The sequence below is a fragment of the Akebia trifoliata genome, chromosome 15 (genome assembly GCF_017979445.1).
Source record: "Akebia trifoliata isolate Shusen 1 chromosome 15, ASM1797944v1, whole genome shotgun sequence".
NCBI classification, from domain to species: Eukaryota; Viridiplantae; Streptophyta; class Magnoliopsida; order Ranunculales; family Lardizabalaceae; genus Akebia; species Akebia trifoliata.
Window position 1 is genome coordinate 17,757,711 of NC_141389.1, and position 21,286 is coordinate 17,778,996.

General features: G+C 34.1%; 1 protein-coding gene across 1 annotated transcript; it reads right to left on the bottom strand.

Moving 5' to 3' along the window:
- Window positions 1-5,348: 5,348 nt before the first annotated feature.
- LOC147384461 (uncharacterized) lies at window positions 5,349-21,260 on the bottom strand. Its single transcript, XM_086426033.1, has 4 exons — window positions 21,179-21,260; window positions 10,019-10,121; window positions 8,857-9,506; window positions 5,349-5,640 (listed from the first exon to the last, which is right to left on the bottom strand). The coding sequence occupies exons 1-4, from the start codon at window positions 21,193-21,195 to the stop codon at window positions 5,460-5,462; spliced, it is 951 nt and encodes a 316-aa protein (XP_086282159.1). The 5' UTR covers window positions 21,196-21,260; the 3' UTR covers window positions 5,349-5,459.
- Between the last annotated feature and the right edge of the window lie 26 nt (window positions 21,261-21,286).

The following is a 21,286-nucleotide window of genomic DNA, read 5'->3' on the forward strand; positions in this document are numbered from 1 at the left end:
GAGTTCCTATAATGTTATGGCTCCAATTACCACATTGCTCAACTTTGCCATGGTTGCTCTCGTTGCATAAACACATTTCAATTTTGAATCATTGTTGTCAGTAAGAGAAGATCTCTACGACCTGACACATTTTTACTTAGTAAATATCACACCATTACACACACGTGCACTTTTGCATTAGTCAAGGAGAATTTTCTAAAATTTGAGGATCTGACATCGTCAGTGAGAGTTCAAACTCGAGGACCTGACAACCTTTTAGTTCGAGGAGAGTTTTACCCTCAAGGATCTGAGCGCCTTGACAAATTGCTAAATCAGGCTGCAAAATGAACTATCACTAGCTTTAACATTCGGATATCGTACTATCTACCGAAATAGATTTGCTATCTAGTTTGCTTCAACTCTCTACTAAAGAGGGGCATCTATAGACACTTCATTTTTGCACTCGCCTGATTAATCAACTCGTTAATCCGATTGCAACAGTTCCCAATGATTGATGATTATTCCAATACTTTATATTGTAACCAGATATGTTTCAGGAATTCGAATGAGGTATCTCAAACTGACAAAACTGTAGAAACCACGCTACGCTAGGAAAATATGACCCCAGAACCATAAAAATCATCATCTTACAGACAAATAGAAATTTTACGATAAAAATCACTAAAAAATAATCAAATTACAAAATACCCCTAATCTCAAAACATCCTTAGATCCTACTTTACGCTTAGAAAAATTCATTCAAACACATAAAATAATAAATCGAAATCAAATAAATCATTTCACCAATTTTCACAAAATTTAAAAAAATTACAAAAATACCCCTCATAAAATTCACGACCATTTCGCACAAACAAACTTCATAAATGATAAAAACCAACATTCCTATTGAATTCCTTATGAAAAACCAATTCCAAAACATCCTGAAACATTGAAAAATGACTTAAACGTAAAAAGTCATCTTCGAGGGTAAAATGGTAATTTTACAATTTTAATACTTAAAAATTTTGAAATTAATAAATAAAATATTAAATAATGTAAAGTGAAACATTAATAAAATTAATTTAAAATTTTGAACAAAAAAAATCGATTAATCATGCTCTCAAACAATATTTTGATGGTTGCCAAGATATTTATTCAATAACCCCTCCATCTGGGGGCTCAAAGAATTAAAAATATAATAAAGGGGGTTTCCAAAAAATTAAAGTTAATCAAGTAAGACTAAAGTCAATTTTAAAGTCAATCACGTAAGACTAAAGTTAAGATCTTAAAGTCCATCAAGTAAGACTAAAGTCAAGATATTAAAAGTCAACCAAGTAAGATTAAAGTCAAAACCGTAATAGAGTTCTAATTAAATAATAATTCTATTTAATAGAATTCTAATTAAATAATAACTCTATTTAATAGAATTCTAACTAAATAATAACTCTTTTTAAAAGAATTATAATTAAACAATGATTCTCTCTAAAAGAATTATAATTAAACCTTAACTCTATCTAAAAGGCACTTAAAAAAGTTTATAAATAGGAGCCTTCACACCTTATTTTCAGATCAAAAAATAAACCTTAGAAAAAGTAGGTCAAAAAATTTCCTTAACCTCCCTAAAACCCTAATATTGAAGTCCTAACTCCTTACCTAACATCCATACCCCAATTTTAGCTCCAAAAACACCCAAAAACCCTTTTAAAATATCTCAGAATCCATAAAAAAGTCAGAAAACTCACAAATCCAAGAAGAAGATACCTCAACTTGGAGATCAGAAATTAGATTCGACAATAAAACTAAGTGAGGAATACTGTACAAGGTGTTGTTCTATCAGATTTGAGGGAACAAAACTTTTGCATTCGGAAAAGATAACTACTTTTATTTATTATTATTATTTAGGTTTTGTTAGCAATGTAGTTTTATTTGAAAATTAGTAGAGACCGGCGTTTGCCGGGCGGGGTTGGTGCCTAATACCTTCCAACCCTGTAACGTGATCCTCGGATCTAGTATCTTTTGTAAATTAGTTGTTTTATCCATTTCGAGTCAATGTTCGGTTCCTAGACCGTAGTAGCTAGGTGGCGACTCCCAAACCTCAAAAATCAAAAGTGGATCTACGCACCCCGTGAATCGAGGGAGTTTTCACACCCAACATCTTGTTTATCCATGATTGATGAATTTGAAGTTTGTACTCATAATCGTCATGAATTGAATCAATCAAATTGCTTTGGGCTAGTTACCAATGCCTTCAGATATATGAACTATGAATGGGTTAAAGGGCTTTTATTTGTTTGTTTTTGTTAAATTGTTTACTAAAAAAATCAATTTCTCCACAAAATAAATCTGAAAAATAGATTTTTTTTTCTCAAAATAAGATTGTTAACGCCTAATAAGGAAATGACAAAAACGGAAAACCATTTTTTGTTTTGAAGGTGGAGGTAACGAGAGAATGAGATTATGATTATTCATAAACAAGCACAAGAACCATAATCATAATGGACAATTAACCACTACAAGCAAGCTGAGGTTCATTGTAAGTGTAGACACCTCAATTTGAACGGGCCCTCACTCGAAAGGGCCTAAAAAACAATAATGTTTCAATAAAATTGACCAACGGGCCTCAAAGCCCCGAATCATCGAAAAATGATATTTTCGCCGAAACCCAAGCCACTAACACCTTTCAATGGGTTAGTAGGTCCACCAAAAGGGTTCGACACACTCCCATCTACCCCGCTCCATGCAAAATACCGATTTTCCAACAAAAGGGGCCAACGGGCCCCTAAGGCCCAGAACATCAAAAGTAGTAACTACGGTTAAATCAATGCTCTTAAGACCACCCCATGATCTCGAGGACTCGCAAAAAGGGTAGTGGCCCATCCCACAGTTGTTCAACATCGTCGCTTTGCACTCGCATACAAAAATTGATAAATTCCCCAACGGGCCCGAAAGTCCGATTCGCCAACACGTGGCATTTTGATTAAATCAATGATTTTAAAAAATCAAAAAAATCAAAAAATAAAATGTGAGACTTGGGATGCCTACCCCTTCATCTAACCTTCATCGTTCCATCTCCAAATCCGGTATCCGATCCAAAACAATCCACAACCCTTCTAAACCCAAGCCCAATACATTAAAAGCCCATAAACCACTATCCATACCCAATTCACTATCCAACCCATAACCTCAACCCATTACCCACATCAACCAATCAACCCCTCAACATCAAAAGATGACACTTGTCATCACCACCCTTCACTTCCCTCATTCAATCATCCACTCCCATCACCATGCTCTAAACAACTCATCTAACCCACCTCACCTCTCTCCAAAATCACCTCAACCCACACCCTACCCTAACCTAACCTATCCCCATCCTCTAACATCATCAACCACCCATACCTCCACCCATACCCTAATCCATCACCATTATCTAACATCATCAACCCCCACATCACCACCCATACCTCTACCCATCATCTTCCTTAAAACACTCCAATAAAATCAACTCAACCCATACTTCATTCATCATCAATCAACTAACACATTTCTCTCTCTCTAATCAAACAACCCCCATCAACCAATCAACCAATCTCATTCCTCACCCTCTCATCATGATTGCCACATGGCATCATCTCCTTTCTCCTCCCAAAAACCAACTTAACAACTTCTTACACAACCCATTCTCCTAAATCTACACACCTCACCTCATCAACCAACCTAACACTCATTCTCTAAACCACTCTCTTACACCCCCACTCCACCACCAACCATCACTCATGTCAACCCATCAAACACTCTACCCAAATGGATTTGGGTAGGATCCAACCCATTAGGGTCTAAACCTCACCCATTTTCATTCATTACATATTTACCCTTCATTTCACCTTAAATTTCACACCTTTCACTCCTAAATCCTATGCCATTACCCCTTCTCTCACACTTTAACCCCATTATACCCCCAAACCCCCTCCAAACACCTATAAATACCTCCCCTCTTATCCCAAAAAGGGTTACCAAGTCTCACTAGGAAAAATACTTCCTCTACTTATCTCTACCACTCTCTCATATCATTTTCTAAAAAAAATAATCACACTCTCATACTTCACTAAGGACTTAAGAAGGATAGAAGAAGAAGAAGAAATGAAGAAAGAAGGGTGAACTTGAAGCTTCAAGGTGGGTTTGAAGCACACCCCCCCTCTTTCTCTCTAACCTTCTACTATTCCCTCTTCTAACACTCCTTTCTTCTATTTTGTTTTATCCCTTTTGATGATCGGGCCCTAAGGTTAAGGTTCATAAGGGTCATTTTCATTAATGAAATGACCCTATGATCAAGCCAAAATTAAATCCCTACTTAGGGAACAAATGCCCCCCACGTGGCACATTTCCACTTTCTTTACAAAAAATTAAAATGACCGAGTTCTTTGAGGTTACCGTCATTTGACGGGGAGAAAGGGGTGCCTAACACCTTCCCCTTTTTCCAATCGAGCCACTTACCCGAATCTCAAGAATCGACTACCCTTATCCATCGTGAGTCACTAAAGATGCCGAAATGTCATTTCTTGAAAAATGCCTCACGGGTGACCATTCACACCCACTTCCAACTTGAATGGTGGCGACTCCAATATTTAGTAGTTGTGGCCGTCATAACGACAAAAGCCACGTAGCTACAGTAAGAAAGCCCTTAATTTAGTGAAGAGAATGTTAGAAACCCATGTAACATGTGGTCTCATTAACCTTGGTCAAGTTGACCTCCATGATTTTGATTTCCGAATCACACAAGGATTCTATGATATTTTAGAATATCAATATTAATAGAAATTCAATATAATTAGAACTCTATATTCTTTAAAGATTAGCAAGAGACTTTGATGGATAGGAAATCTACTAAAAGAATGATTCTAGGCCCTTAACCTTCATCTGTAAGAGGGGATCGGTTACTCATATTGAAACGTTGAACACATAGTGATTTGTGGAGAACAACTAAATAAGACGAGTGATATCCATCAATCATTAATCCAACCGATCCGCATAGAAAAAAGGGGGAAGGTGAGTCTAACAATAAAATAATTGATTTTATCGAGATTTCAAAGACTATAAGGAACGTGGATTGAAGTACGCACCTCCAACACATTGAATCAAAAATTATATTGCGATAGCACAAGATAAGTAATTATACCTTATTTTAATTTAACTTGAATATGTATGTTTGACATATACTTTGATTTGTTTCTATTGGGACAATGAAAATCATGTTGAATATTTGAATGTGCAAATTTTACAATAGAAAAAACAATCCTACGAGTAAGCGAGTGAGGATTTGATAATAGATATTTAGTATTATTTTTTTCATGAAAAGAAAACAAGAAAACTTAATAAGAAAAGTTTTATTATATGGTTTAATACATGTACATGGGTTGAGCCAAACGGAACCAGAGTATCTCAAATAGTTACCAAAACATTGAAGGGTGTATCTATCTAAATCACCCGAAAATGAAGGAAAGGCAAGAGAACCTCTGCTTCCTTTTTTGCATTAACTTCTCACTACCAACCATTGGAGCCTCTGTTGTTGTCGCGTTGACTGTAGAATCCAACTTATCAGCGAAATTCTTGCTAAAAATTTCTGAGTTGTGTTCTGGTGACGCTGGTGCTATTCTGTTACGCCTGCCATCCAATGAAGTTAATAGATCAGAGAAACAAAACATCCAAGAATGCTTTGGAAATTAACTTGTAAATAACTAAAATTTAGAGAGATTCTATTGGCACGCCACCTTTCACTTATTACATCCCGAATTTCTTAAATTATTTATCACAACCCCAATTAGAGATTAAAACACACCATTCGAAAGTTACAAGGTTTGGCTCAACTAATCACCACTACATTGCAAAGCATAATAAACAAACATATTCAGCAGTTGTTTACAATTAGGGTTAGACTCATAAAATTCAAAATCTAGCAAATAGAAATCGAAACCTGAAAAAAAAATAGAGTTTCTATTGGCACCCCTCCTTTTGCTTATTCTCAACATAGATTTACTGTTTTTTCTTTTTGTTTAAAATTGGGGTGTAACAAGTAAAAGTTGGGGTGCCAATAGTAACTTTCAAAATTGAAGATAACCATTGACCTCCAAACAATCTAACAATGGAACTTTAAATTCTAGAATCAAGCACTACTTGGAAAAACTCTTGTAGATGTGCATATAAGCTGACATGTGGACCAATCGAATTAACCTCGTAGCACAATATATTACACATGATAATACAAGGTGTCAAATCTTTGTATGATAAACCTTACACATGATAATGGGAGGAGATCCATTTGGATATTCAGCAATGTCATGGGATTCCTCTACTGTCAGGAAGGGTATCCATACTCCATTCTACAGCAGAAATACGAGTAACCTCACTTGGCACCCTACCGACTTGAGTTGCGGCACGTATAATATCCTAAAAGATATATGATGTCGGTGTTCACTCTCTAAAATTACAAAGTAAACACCAGGTGCTTCTAGAAAATCTATGGACCTCAAATTTTCCGAACCTTCATGAGGTTATCAAGGATACTACAACACTCTAACCCATCCTAATTGTTGAGGTCCATCGACATTGTAGAGACAACAAAAAGAACAGTCACAAAATGATAGATCCTTTGTAGTCATCATGCACTTGTTGTGGAACAACCCATGAAACAATGATGGTTATCCCAAAACAAGAGAGATAGGAATCTAGGGATGAGAGAATCTCACAAGGTTGTCTATACTATTGGTTCTTGGGACATACATCCCAAGAAAGAATGCAGTGGTTGAAGAATAATGCCTCTCTCTGATGAGTTTAAATAACTAACATGTCCCACCTCTTCTTTTCCGATCATAGATCCCATGTCATTCACATGGCCACTCATGATCCTGTCACAGCCAAAAGAGATGCTTATTTATGAGAAAGGAAGAATTCACGACGAATCATACATACCTAGTGCTGATCTGCTATAGAAGAACACTACATTATTCCAAGAATTTCTGAAAAGCTTGTTTTTTCAAGTGAAAAGAAGTATGAGGCCTCACTAGCGCTGCTAGTTGTATCTACAGATTTAAATTCTTAATGTGCATTCATCGACACTCAACAGGCTCTTCCTAAGGAAGCCAACAAATTCATGACACCATAATTTTTTTTTTCTTATTTTTAAGAATTGCCAGACTTCCATTGACCACATGCACCCATTGTATGTTATGGGAATTGCTGATGGTATTACACTATTGCAGCTTCTAAGCAAGTTCTATGATATCTTTGTATTCCTATGTTTCTCAATACATAGTGACACTTAGCTAAGTGATAAAACGTGTAGAGAGTTGCTCCCGCATCCTAGGTTCTTCTTATACTAAGCACTAACCTTAACCCATAATTCTACAAAAAGACATGTAGATACTTGTTTCAACAAAGTATTTCATGAAACTACTGGAAGCCACTCTCCTAACATCAACATTGGTCCCTAAAGTAACCAATTTCATCAAAGAATACGCCATGTCTATTTGGATTTCCTAAGGACATAATACCAGATAATTGGAAATAAACAAATCCAGAGTTGTTCGATTGCTATAGGGATCAAGCATGTCAAGCAAACCCACTGCAAAGAAGGTGTTACTTTTTCATCCACAAGAGGATGGTCCATGATCATCAGTTAAAATGTGGCATGAACACTCGCTATTAAAATTATGGCACAATGCATGATCCTCTGAAACTCAATTAACATGCACACTTTTTCATTTGTTTAGAAGTCGACACGGTATTCCAGTAGAGAATACAATCAAATTCGTATCTCTTGCAAGTAACCTCAGCGCTGAAGAACATGATGAAGTGAGATTTGTAGTACTCAAATGTATGGATGAGTTACGTGCTGGAACTGAGCAACACATAGACATTTACAGTAGTGTGTCACTTGCGCTTATGACAAGATGGTCAAAGAAAGATCATTCAGCATATCCTGCAAACGACGACTGTGGATGATACTTTTTGTTAGGTACCAAGGGGTGACATGTGGCACTTAGGGATATCGACTAGATACATTTCCAAATCACCAGTTAAGATCTACCTTTAATTTGGATTAGGGTAAAATAAGTAACAAGATCGAAAGGTATACTAGAGTTTTACATCTATAAATACATGGACAAGCACTAAAAGGTAGGGGGATTCTCTCCCTCTAAACTCTACACTACATTTTGTACTAAGGTTTTGACTTGGGCATCGGAGCAGTGGTGTTGCAGGCACACCTAAGGGCACTAGGAATGAAGATCGCGAGGCATTGTCACAGATCTCAAAGTAGTGTACGAAATTGCATCTGTAGGCACCAATCTAAAACAAGTTCTAAAAGAAATGATATTTGCTCAAAACTAAAAGGAGCCTATGTTGTAAAGGGCTCTACCTCAAGTGCACAACCAATTAATTCAAAGTTAAATGACTTTCTCCCGCAAAATAGTTTCTTAAAAATCGGGATGGTGAAAGATAACAAAATTGCATTATTTGGTTTATAATTGTTTATGAGAATCAAATAAAGCCATAAATCGGTTACAAAGATATTCTAACATATATATACCATAATATCAATGCAAAATTTAAACAATTGAAACCTGCTGAGTTGGGCCTTAAGGGAGCTCTTAGTTCTAAAAGACTAACTGAGCTCAAATACCATGTTAAAAATTTAAAGTTTTATTGCATCAGATTCTTGATAAAACTCAAAATAGAAGAAATACTAATCCACAAGATATTTTGGAAAAAAAACATACAAAATAATACTATAATCTGAAATATAATATAATCAACAAGATATGGGCCATAAATGGTAAGGTGTGGGCTTTGCTAGTTTTTGTAGTAAGAATGATATTTTACCTGAAAGCATGAACACTATTGTTGTTGTCAACTTCATCCCGAGCCTTGCACATAGTAGCCATTTTTGGTGCTTGTAGACAAATTTCACCATCTAAACAAACTTCACCATCTCCTAAAGAAATTGACTTCGGAATTGTTGCAATCTTTCCTTGAAGGTCTTGATTGGTGAAACTGGACACCAAGTATGTTTGATTACCAAATCCACCTCTCTGAACCATACTGATGGCATTTTCCAATATTCCCAAAGCACCTTTCACCTCTGGACTCATACAAGCTCTCTCTTTGTTAGCAATGATATGTTCCGCAGTTGGACTGGTTAAAGAATGACCCATGCTTTCACCAATGAATTCTATATGTGAGTCATGTTCGATTTCTTCTTCAATGATCTCTCCTAGGGACTTATAACCTTCTGTATCTGCTAGTGGAGTTTCAATTGCAAGATGGTCACTAAGAGAGGTCTTATCATTAACCAATATATTAGACATTGCATGTTGTTTTGGGAGGATAAGGATAGAGTTGTCACTGTGGAGGTCTTCGGGTTCTGGAGACTTGTTACTGTTGGGATATAAATATTCCTGTGTTCGAACGTACAATGGACCCTCCAATGCCCTACCAAAATCTTCATCGTCTTTTTTCACGGAAGCAACCGTCTGGATTGTCAAGGATTTGGTTAGTGTAATAGAAAATGACAACTTTCTAAATATAGATAGGAAAATCAAGTATACTACGTGTCCAACAAGTGGGTGAGATGGAAAGATGTTTTCTAGGGATTCCTTTAGATAAAGGATTTCTAGGAAACCTGTATGTCTGTTCCCATCCCAACTCAGCATCCTTGGACACTCACAATATCATTGGATCCTACTATTTACATTGACTGACCATTAAAAGGGAGGAAAATCTCTTCTTATCTCAGCCATCATTAGGTACTAGAAAATTCCTTGAAAGGTAATAATGACACAAAAATAAGAAAAATGCTGAAATGACAAAAATTATTTTTTGCGATTCTCACAAGTCTGACGTGGGATGTGCACATAACCATAGATGTGTTTCCTCGCGATACGAGTAAAAACCATCTATGTATATGTATGCATGTCCACGTCAGAATTGTGAGAATCACAGCAATTACTGTGTCACCTCAGCACAGCTCAAATGAAAATACAACCTTTTGATAGAGCTTACAAGCACCGCCTATGAGCTGCCTCGAGATGAAGTTAATAAGTGATGGGGGAACAAAGTCCAGCTTTATATCCATAGTTGCGAATGTCCTGCAGAAATCACAAGGCAAAATCTAGAATGAAACCTTAAGAAAACTAATACTAAGTGTAATAACATTAAAATGCATTGTCCACTATGAGAAATGCTAGCGGCCAATGCCGTAAAAGTCCATGTATAATTTCAATGATGCAATAGAAAAAATTGTAAAGGAAATAAATTCCTTTTTTTTTAGTTCAAAATATCAAGTTAGTCGATACTTGGCTAGTAAGGAAGATATTTCGTTATTGACAATAGTTGGAGCTTCCCTCATATGCGAAGAGGGCAATCAACAATATTATCTTAAAAGTGCTTGGACTCGTAATTAGTAGGTCAACATATTGCAATGGAACTTTGTGGTTATGGATTCAAGTCCAACACCCCCCCACCCAAAAGAAAAAAAGAAGGTAATTCGATTTCAGTGAACCACTGCACTCCTTTACAAAACCATTATACAAATTGCTATGATTACTCAATAGAGTACAAGACGTCAAGATCAAACAAATTTTAATCTATGACGTAGGCTAAAAAATCAAACTGAACTGGTGGTTTGATTGGTTTATATAAAGAGGTTGATTTGGTTCAGTAAATCGCTAGATTTTATGAATTGTTCTAAAATACAAAATTCTGAAATGTTTTCTTTCAAGATAAGTGATCAGTGTCTCAAAATATTGATTTAACCACACTTTTCCCTGTCATTTATCTCGATTTTTGTCCCTATTTCTCTATATTAAGTTAATAATCATGTTAAACCTTGAAATATCACGTTGTATTTTCTTCTATGATAATTAGGCTTAATTGTACATAAATAATTGAATTTGTTTGAAACCTTGATTACGTGTGCTCATTGTGCAGATCAAAGATTAAACCATCAAATTGGGCCTCAAAATCAGAAATTAGTCATTACATTTCAATCAAGAGGAGCAATCAAACATCCTGGCCAAATCTCATGATCAAAGATTTCAACCCAACCGCAGTGCGGTGAGTCACTTGGAGGGCATGGTGGACCTCGGTTGGAGTGCCCTAAAATCATGGGAGTGTACTTCACATGTGATCTTATCTATAATAATGAAAGCAAATAAGAATGGATCCTTCCAGAACCTAGGATTATTTTAAATAGTCCTTTTCCAATTGAAAAATGGTTGCTCTTGGCTTCTTTTCACTCTTCCTTTAACTTAAGGCTATTTGGCATTTTCTCTAATATTTTTTATTCTTGGCTTAGGTTTTTCATTATAATTTTGTAATTCTTTTAAGTAAAGGAGTGAAAAGATATTGTAATTATCTTTTTCTAATGAAGCAAGGCATGTTATTCTCCATCTATATTTTTCTATCACTTGTAATGACCTTAGGCTGATTTGCCCTCCATTAAAGAGTGGAAAGCCTAGAGTATGATTACTTTGCTACATTTAGTTTCTTTACCTTTTAATTTTCTTTAATGTTTATAAGTTATCTTCAAGGTTTGTCCACTCCTATGGATTAAGGTTAGAGATGAACTCTTACATACTTATGTTTAACCTAGATGCTTCATTTTTTAGAATAGGTCAAGATGTAGCATGCTGGTAGAAAGAGATTCACATATTAAAAAGTGAAGAAATTCTACTATTATGTTCTTTAAACATGATTTTATCTTGCTAAATCTTCTGATATAAGGAGCTAATACAAAGTCCTTATGATTGAGTTATCAAAGATGTTAGAAACTAGATTTTGATTTAGTAATTTTTTCTAGGTGGATCCCTTTCCAATGGTACTTTCCTTTATAGTTTTGCTTTATTTTCATTTCTATTAGTTTAATTTTCTCACAACTAGTATTTCTTTTGGTAACTTCAAAAATAAAAAAATATTTTTAATAGTTTTGGTTAGATTCGATTTCATTATCTTAGCTTAATTCTACCGATTTTTTCTTAAGTCTATTTTCTTACTTACCTCACAAGTAAAGGAAATTTACATTTATATTAACTTCTATGGGAAAGACAATGATAGTCCCATCTTAATTTTTACGTCGTTGCCTGAGAAAAGTGTAGTAGTTTTAAGTTTTGATTTGAAATTCATTTTTTTCATTTTTTTTTTGTTTATATTTATTTTCAATCCAAAAAATTAAAAAAAAAAAATCCCTTCCAGTCAATAAACTAGTAGGAGGTTATTGTGAAAATTTGGTGACCAAAGCTGACGTCATTACCACACTGCCTAGACCTATTAAGGAGTGGTAGTAAAATTTTGAAAATTTTTCCTCTTATTTTTATAACATTCTTCTGGTGATCCTTGGATTGTAATAGTATCTCTATTTTTATTTTTATTTTTATTTTTTTGATTTTGTTCAATTTTTAACTTTTATTTCTTTTTGTAAGTACTAGTGAGTTTTTGGAGAAAGAGTTTAAAAGATCATCAAAGCTCCAAGACCATTTCATTTTCTATTTTCCATTTATTTTTATTTCATTTTAGATAGAATTAATTTTTTGTAATAGACTCTCTTGAATTAGATTTTTTTATAATTTTTCTTAATTAATTATCCAAGAAGGCTTGGATTGTAATAGATTAGGAAAAGATGACGGTTGGACGATACCGTCACGACTTCTTAAGTTCGCACACTAAATCTGGAGTTGGTGACCTAAGTCAACTCAACTCGTCTTCATCCCGTCTAGCATGAGAGGTAATTTCGAAACCCCATGCTTCTCCTTGTTAGTGTGTTTCTCCTTGCCTTTGTTCCTTATCTTCCAATTTGCACATATTTAGATTACTTAATTAATTAGTAAAGAGCACCCTTTTCCTAGGGATGACACCATAAGATAAGGATTATAAGTTATTACCAATTTCTTACTTTAATTAGGATAATTAATCCCATTAGTCATCCAATCAAATTAATTAAAATTAATTAGATTTGACTATAGGGCCCATGAGCTCAATAGGAAAAATCCACATCAAGTTGCACCGATTGCATTTCTTGGTCACCTTTGGTATCTAGTAAGATCATGCACTTTAAGGGATAGACTCAGTACATTCAGGAAAGGAAATTGAATTAAGAGTAGCCTTATTTATGCATTGTGTGTCACCTTTGATCTGGAGATCTGAATCTGATTTTATAGAATCAAGTTGGAAGGCTAGTTTTTTGTATTCTTGATTGTTTGATCGATTTTGTGATTTGAATGTTTGGTAGACATTCAAGGAGTGATGTAATAAAACCATTTGATCCTGAGATCGAACGTACTATTAATAACATCCATAAAAAATCATTATTAACTATGATGGGTAATCGAGAGCGAACTCTCAATTAGCTCTTCGCTCTAGCTTTCGCATCCCCACATACTTGCATTGTGTTATCATTAAACAATACCCCTCAATTTGAAATTAGAGCAAGTCTCATAAATATTCTCTCTAAGTTCCATGGTCTAAAACGTGAAAAACCTTACACCCACCTTAATCGATTCTTAACTATATGTCAAACCTTTAAAAATAAAAATCTAAATGAGGAGAGTGATAAACTCAATTTGTTCCCGTTATCCTTGAAAATCATGCAGCTGCGTTGTTGAATTCCTTACCACTCAATTCCATAGCCTCATAGGATGTTCTATCCAAGAAATTTATAACTAAATTTTACCCTGTAATCAAAACTGAGAGAATAAAGGATGCCATTAAGAATTTTAGAGGCCGTCTTGATGAAGATTTTTTCTAGACTTAGGAAAGATTCAACCATCTATTGGTCAAATGCCCACACTTGGGCATTGACAAAGTACAAGTAGTGCAAACTTTTTGTAGAGGATTAACCATGAATCAACGTATCTTTGTTGAGTCTATGCATAAAGACTAATTCATGTACTAGACTCCCAATCAAGTGTAGGAGTTTTTTGTTGAGTTAGTCGAGAGTGCTCAAAATTGGCATATTAATCATGAAGATTTTGATAGAGACGATGCAATTAAGAAGTCAAGCAAGTATGAGATGAAGGCCGGCCCTAATCTCAAGAATGTCATGACTAGTCTAGTGAGTGATATGAATAAACTCAAAAAGAAGTTAGATATTTTTACCATCTTAACATCTAATCTTCACTTAGATCCTCATTAGATTTTGCAAGTGTGTATCGAACCTAATTCTTTATGTGTCATATGTGATGGCAACGACCATTTGGTCGAGTGTTGTCCCAACTTGCCATACATCAAGGTCGAACAATCCAATGCAATTAATGGCTATAGTATTTTTAAGAAGCCTACTCAGAATTCGTTTAACCAAACATATAACGCATATAATAAGTTATATCTAAATTTCTCGCACAGGCATAATGAACCTATTCAATCTAGTGGCCTATTAGGTTATAATAGATGTTTTTCTAAGCAATCTAGTTCTTCCATAAACCAAGCCATTATTTCATAAGTTCCATATCAATCTTAGTAGTCTACAAATTGTAGAATTATTATTCCAGATCCCATAACCAATTACAATTAGCCTATCCAATACAAATTATCCTTAGAGTCTATGATAGCCGAGTTGATGAAGTAGTAACAACAACTCATCCAAACTCAATAGTAGACCAATCAAAATCAAACTCAGATTAACCAGGTCATTGCATAATTTATAGCTAGGATGGAAATTTAATTGGGCTAGTTAACTCTTTCCCTGAGTAGGAAAGAGAAATGTTAATTTTCAAGTCAAACTATTCCTGACCTTAGAAGTCAACCTACGGTTTCAAACATACCAAAATGTCAATAGGAAGTAAGGAGTTATTCTGAAGCTCTACAAGACTCGATCCAAGTTATCCATATCTTGCGATTAGGAAAGAAAGTACACAACAAGGTCTAATCTAATGATAAGAAAGAAACTGTCTTAGGGAATGACAAAGTTTAAGTAGAATAAGTCGTAGAATCTCCTAAAGAAAGAAAAAGATTTGGAGAATCTTCCCATTGTTCTACCGATTTAACAAATTTTATTTCCCAGTCGTTTTAGAGACAATAAGAAGAGTAAGCAATTCGACAATGTCCTTAAAGTATTCTAAAATGTGTATATCAATATCCCATTCTTATATGCCATTAAGTAGATATCTTCTTATGCTAAATTCTTAAAAGATTTGACTATAGCTAAAAGGAAAATACCATTACCTCGATAAGTCATCATGACAGTCCAAACTTCATCTTTCATCCAACAAATAGTTGCACCAAAATTTAAAGTTCATAGATGTTTGACAATTTTTATTCACATTAAAAATCAAGTGGTTGAAAAATGTATCTTAGATTTAAGGTCGACTGTAAACCTTTTAACCAACTCGATTTATAAATAATTAAATTTGGGATTTTGAAAATCATCGATGTCACATTGAGTCTAGTCGATAGGTCTATTAAGATTCCCAAGGGTATTGTTGAAGATATAATAGTAAAAATCAAGGATTTTTACCTTCCTATTGACTTTGTTATTTTATACGTAGAACCAATCATTAATCCAAATAATCATGTTCATATCATCCTAAGATGTGCATTCTTAGTAACTTCTGACATAGTCATTCATGGTAGAAATGGGATTATGACTTTAACATTCAGGGATATGAAGGTCAAATTAAATATCTTCTACAATTTTTAAAAAATTGATGTAGATGATGATATGAAAGAAGTAAACATGATAGATAGTCTAATCAATTGAACATATCAAGATTTAGGGTATTTTGATCCCTTAAAAAGATGTTTAGCCCACTTTGGCTAAGGTTTTGATGTAAAAAGAGTCCATAAGTGAAGTCAATCTTTTCTTGAATCTATTATACTCTTAGGCTCTATGCGTTGGCATGTAAAAGTTGAAAATCTTCTCGTTTGTATGTCCACTTTTATTCCTTTCCAAATCGTACTTGTTAAGTTAAAACTCAAGTCACTTCTAGAGACTTTGAGATATGTATTTCTTATTAAAAATCAAACCTTGTCTATGATCATTTCTTCTTATCTCAATATAGTCCAAGAGGAAAAGTTGTTAGAAGTATTAAGAGAACATCAAAAAACTATTGGTTGGACCATAGCTGACATTAAATGAATTAATCTATCTGTGGTGATACACTACATTCATCTAAAGGATTTGGCTAAGCTTTCCTTAAAGCCATAGAAACGGTTCAATCATGTCATGAATGATGTAATTCAGAGTGAAGTAATAATTTCTTAGATGCGGGTATCATCTACCCTATCTTCAACAGTCATTGGGTGAATCTCGTTCAGGTAGTCCCTAAAACATTTTTTATCACTATGATAATGAACCAAGATAACGTGTTAATCCCTACTTGAGTCCAAAATGGATGGAGTGTGTATATCGATTATAAGAAACTCAACTCAATAACTCTTAAAGATCACTTCCCCTTACCTTTCATTGACCAAATGTTAGAATGTCTAATAGGACATTCCTACTATTACTTCTTAAATAGCTACTCCGGGAACAACTAGATACCCATTGCTTCAATTGATCAAGAGAAAATAACTTTTACTTGTCCCTTCAGAACTTTCGCATATCATCGTATGCCTTTTGGATTATGCAATGCATCCGTTACTTTTCAATGGTAAATGATTAGTATATTTTCTAAAATGCTAGAAAGATATTTCAAAGTGTTTATAGATAATTTTTCAGTCTTTAGACCAAGTTTTAAGGAATATCTCCATCACTTGACTTTGGTCCTCTTGCATTGTAAAGAAGTCAACTTAGTCTTGAATTGAGAAAAATACCATTTTATGGTAACATCCAGGATTGCGCTAGGACACATTATTTATACTAAAGAGATTGAAGTAGATAAAACAAATGTAGGTTTATTTAAAAAGCTACCACTTCCTGGAACTGTCAAAGAAATTATGTCATTCTTAGGTCATACAGGTTTCTACTATAGATTCATTAAAGATTTTGAGAAGATCTCAAAGATTTTATGTGAGCTATTAGGTAAGGATGTTCATTTCAACTTCTCAAAGTCATGTCTCTCTACTTTCAAACCAACTTAAGTCCAAGTTAACCTTGGTACCCATCATTCAACCTCCAAATTACAACATTCCATTTAAGGTTATGTGCAACACTTTGGATTATGCGACAGGCACTGTTTTGGGTCAACGAATCGATAAACATCCTCACGAGATCCAATATACTAGTAAAACTCTTAATGATGCTCAGCTTAACTACTCTACAATAGCAAAAGAAATGTTAAGAGTGGTTTATACTGTTAATAAGTTTTGCCCCTATGTAATAGGATCAAAAGTTGTGATCTACACAGATCACGTAGGATTGACACACCTTCTATCTAAGAATGATCCTAAAGTAAGGCTAATCCATTGGATTTTGCTCATGCAAGAGTTTGATATTGAGATCCAAGATAAATGGGGCATAAAAAAATGTCATAGTTGATAATTTATTTAGGATAGTTATTGAGTACTTTGAATAATCTTTACCCATCTTTGAATCCTTTCCCAATGAGCAATTTATGTAAATCTCTCAATCTAACACTTTAGTGTATGCTGGCATTATTAACTACCTAGTTATAGGTCAATTACCAGTCTCAATGACTAGCCAAGTAAAACTCCATCTGCTTTCGAAAATCAAGTGATATTTTTGGAATGAGCCATACTTATTTAAGTATTGTCTCGACCAAATCATTAGAAGTTGTGTTCCAACTTATAAGCAAACCAATATCTTAAAATTTTACTATAATCATGCCTATGGAGGATACTTAGTAGTAAGAAGACTGTTATGAAAATCTTGCAATGCGGCTTCTTTTAGCCTAGCACTTTTCATGATACTCACGAGTTTAGCAAATCTTATAATCAACGTTAGAGATTAGGAAAAATCTCCAAGAGAAATAAAATGCCTTAGAATGCTATCTTGATCATCAAGATTTTTGTTGTTTGGGACATATATTTTATGGGACCATGTCTTATCTTTCGGGATCATCAATATATCGTCGTTATCATTGACTATGTATCAAAATGGGTTGAACCTGTAACATGTAGGATAAACAATCACAAGGTTGTGATCAGTTTCATAAAATAAAGGATCTTGTCAAGATTCAATACTCTGGGAGCTATTATATATCCACGTTGTCGTTGAGTAATTTTACATTTCGGATGAGAAATGTAGTGTTTAGCCTGTTGGCCTAAAACTTGGTCATTTTCTTCATTATGAACAATATGGATTCGGAACTAAAGTGGTAGGTTATAAAAAAAAATAATTGGTCTCATATGTTTAGGGTTGCACAACATTTAACAAAAAGGAATGATTTACATGTCGATAGGTTTCTACCTTGCTGGCTTTATTTAAATTATCATCGACGAATCGGGATGGCATACCCCATTCACCCAAGCTCTACGTGCTTAAAAATGATAAGCTGAACCCTTATAAAGTTAAGCGATACTCATAACTATCATTACCATTCAAATCTTTGGATTTTAATTATTTCTTCTTGTTGCTATTTTACATGATATGGGTTGAAGCTACTGGTATGTATTTATCCGACATAGTTTATGAATCAATTACCCAGATTATTAGCATAATATTCTTCTTGGTACTTCTGACATCATACAATATGATTACGATTAATACGACAAATACAATTGATGCTGTGATAGTGATAAGTGGTATGTTGTCTCACTTCAAGAGATATTGTATTAGTATCAACAAGATTGTAAGAGCTTTTTTAAGTACTATCCAACCCACTTCATTTTCTTTTGTTAATTTCAATTTTGCATGCGTATATTGAAATATTAAGGACAATATCAAGTTTAACTTTGAAGGTGTATGGGTCAAATTTCTACTTATTTTTTCTTCTTTTATTTCAAAAATCATAAAATTTTGAAAGCTTTGATCAAAATCTTTGACTTAGAGTTTGATGGCAACATTTTTGTATTTTATTCAAAATCTTAGTTTATATCTTTAAGCACTGAGTTAAAAACATTAAATCAATCTTTCGTTGGAAACTCTGATTTGGAGTCTCCATTCATATTTCTCATAGGCAAAAATTAAAGCAAAGTTACCTTTTGTTTGTACTTACTTATAATAAGGTTATCAAAAGTCTAGATTGAATTAAGTAAGCTTTCTATCTTTTTTCTACCTAGAATATAAGGAAAAATTGGGTTTGATGAACTTTGACTTCATTGTTCATTTGGTTGGTTGATTAGAAGAAAAATAGAACTAGTTTGAGTATTGTAATGACCTAAAAATTTAACCCGTATCTCAAGATTATATTGTAAATTTTAATTCAATAAATTTTGAGTTTATTTTAATGACTTAAAAGTTTAGATTTTGATTTATTAATATTTGGAAAAATCTATCATTGCCAATAAATTTATAAAGATCGAAAAACATATTTTAGCCTGTAAGCACTTCTTAATCAAAAATCGATTGGAAAAATTATCAAGTCCTTGGGTTTCTCATCAAGTATTTATCAAATAGGTAAAAGACAAATTTAGAGACATAATTCAGAAGATTTGATCACACCGTTAGTTTTTTTATCAAAAAATTAACCAAAATGGGTTATAAGATTGTCAAAATCAGAATTCAAAAATGACTGTTTCGTCCTACTTGGGTATAAATATGAATTTTGTTATCAACTTCTTTAATAGACCACTTGGGTCAGGATCTTCGTGACCTTAGTTTACCCATTGTTCTACCAATTTAAAAAAATTTATTTCTCCATTGTTTTAGAGACAATAAGAAGAGTAAGCAATTCGACAATAACCTTGAAGTATTCTAAAATGTTTATATCAATATCCCATTCTTAGATGCCATTAAGTAGATATCTTCTTATGCTAAATTCCTAAAAGATTTGACTATAGCTAAAAGGAAAACACCATTTCCTTGATAAGTCATCATGACAGTCCAAACTTCGTCTTTTATCCAACAAATGATTGCACCAAAATTTAAAGTTCTTAGACGTTTGACAATTTTTATTCACATTAAAAATCAAGTGGTTGAAAAATGTATCTTAGATTAAAGGGCGATTGTAAACCTTTAACCAACTCGATTTATAAATAATTAAATTTGGGGTTTTAAAAACCATTGATGTCACATTGAGTCTAGTCAATAGGTCTTTTAAGGTTCCCAAGGATAAATATAATAGACCACTTGGGTCAGGACCTTCGTGACCTTAGTCTACCCAGAGTAGTAAAACTCAATGATAGACCAGCCCTCTTACAAGTCAAGATCTTCATGACCATACTTTGTTCCAAGTATGTAGTTAGACCCTATTGTCAACCAGGGTCTTAATAACCATGCCCTACCTTCTGAGTTAGAGTACAAAGTTATGTTTTTCTTAGGCTCACCTAAAGAAAATTATCCTGGTATCTGATCTATCAACAATGAGCATAACAGACACAAGGGGAAGTGAAAATGTGATAGACTAATGTAGCTAGATGAGGAAAAATAAAATAAAATAAAAAATCAAATCAAACGTAAAATGGAAAGAGCAAGTTTTCATTTCTAAAAAGAGATTACAAAAGAGGCTAGAAGTATGGGCACAAAAGATGGACAAAAAGGGGAGGATGGGTAGAATCCTATGGAAGTTGAGTTGAATTCATCTAGGCATTAGAGTTAGCTTGGGCAAGGGCTTAGCCAAAGGGCACAACAAGCAGATTGATTACCAAAATAGTATAGGCTAATCCATCAACATCATAAGGGGACTCATCGTCTACCTCGATCACTTCAGTATCGCTAGCGACTTGATCAATTTGATCAATAGAAGTAGAAGGTGAGAGACCCCTAAAGGTGCAAGTACTTGGATTGAGTCACTAAAAGGAAGGGTATTGGTTCCTCTTCCTTTAAATATGACGCTGGATCATATTGCTCTTTGGCATCACGAAAACACTTTTCGTAGCCAGTCTTCTTTGTGTCATCCCGGATCAATGTATACTCCACCTTCAACTTGGATAGGAGTTCTATAGTTTTCCTAATATCCTCAATGATCTACTCACCCTTAGCTTGATCAATAGTACAATCAATTTTTTCTTTCTGCTCTACTCAAAGAAAAGTTTTTTCTACTATAAGGGCAACATGTAAACCTCAAAGGGTTGAAAGGTCCTCTTGGTAATCCTTCAGTTTAGCATCCCTTCGGAGAATGAACTCCTACAACTCAAGTTTTTCAAGTTCTACCTTCTTATACTTAGCATTCAGGTGAAGTGCTCAGTTGTGCAGTCTTTTAAGCGATTGAAAAGTTGGTTGTTGATGTCTTGAAGCTCGGTAGTTTGAAACTTAGCAACT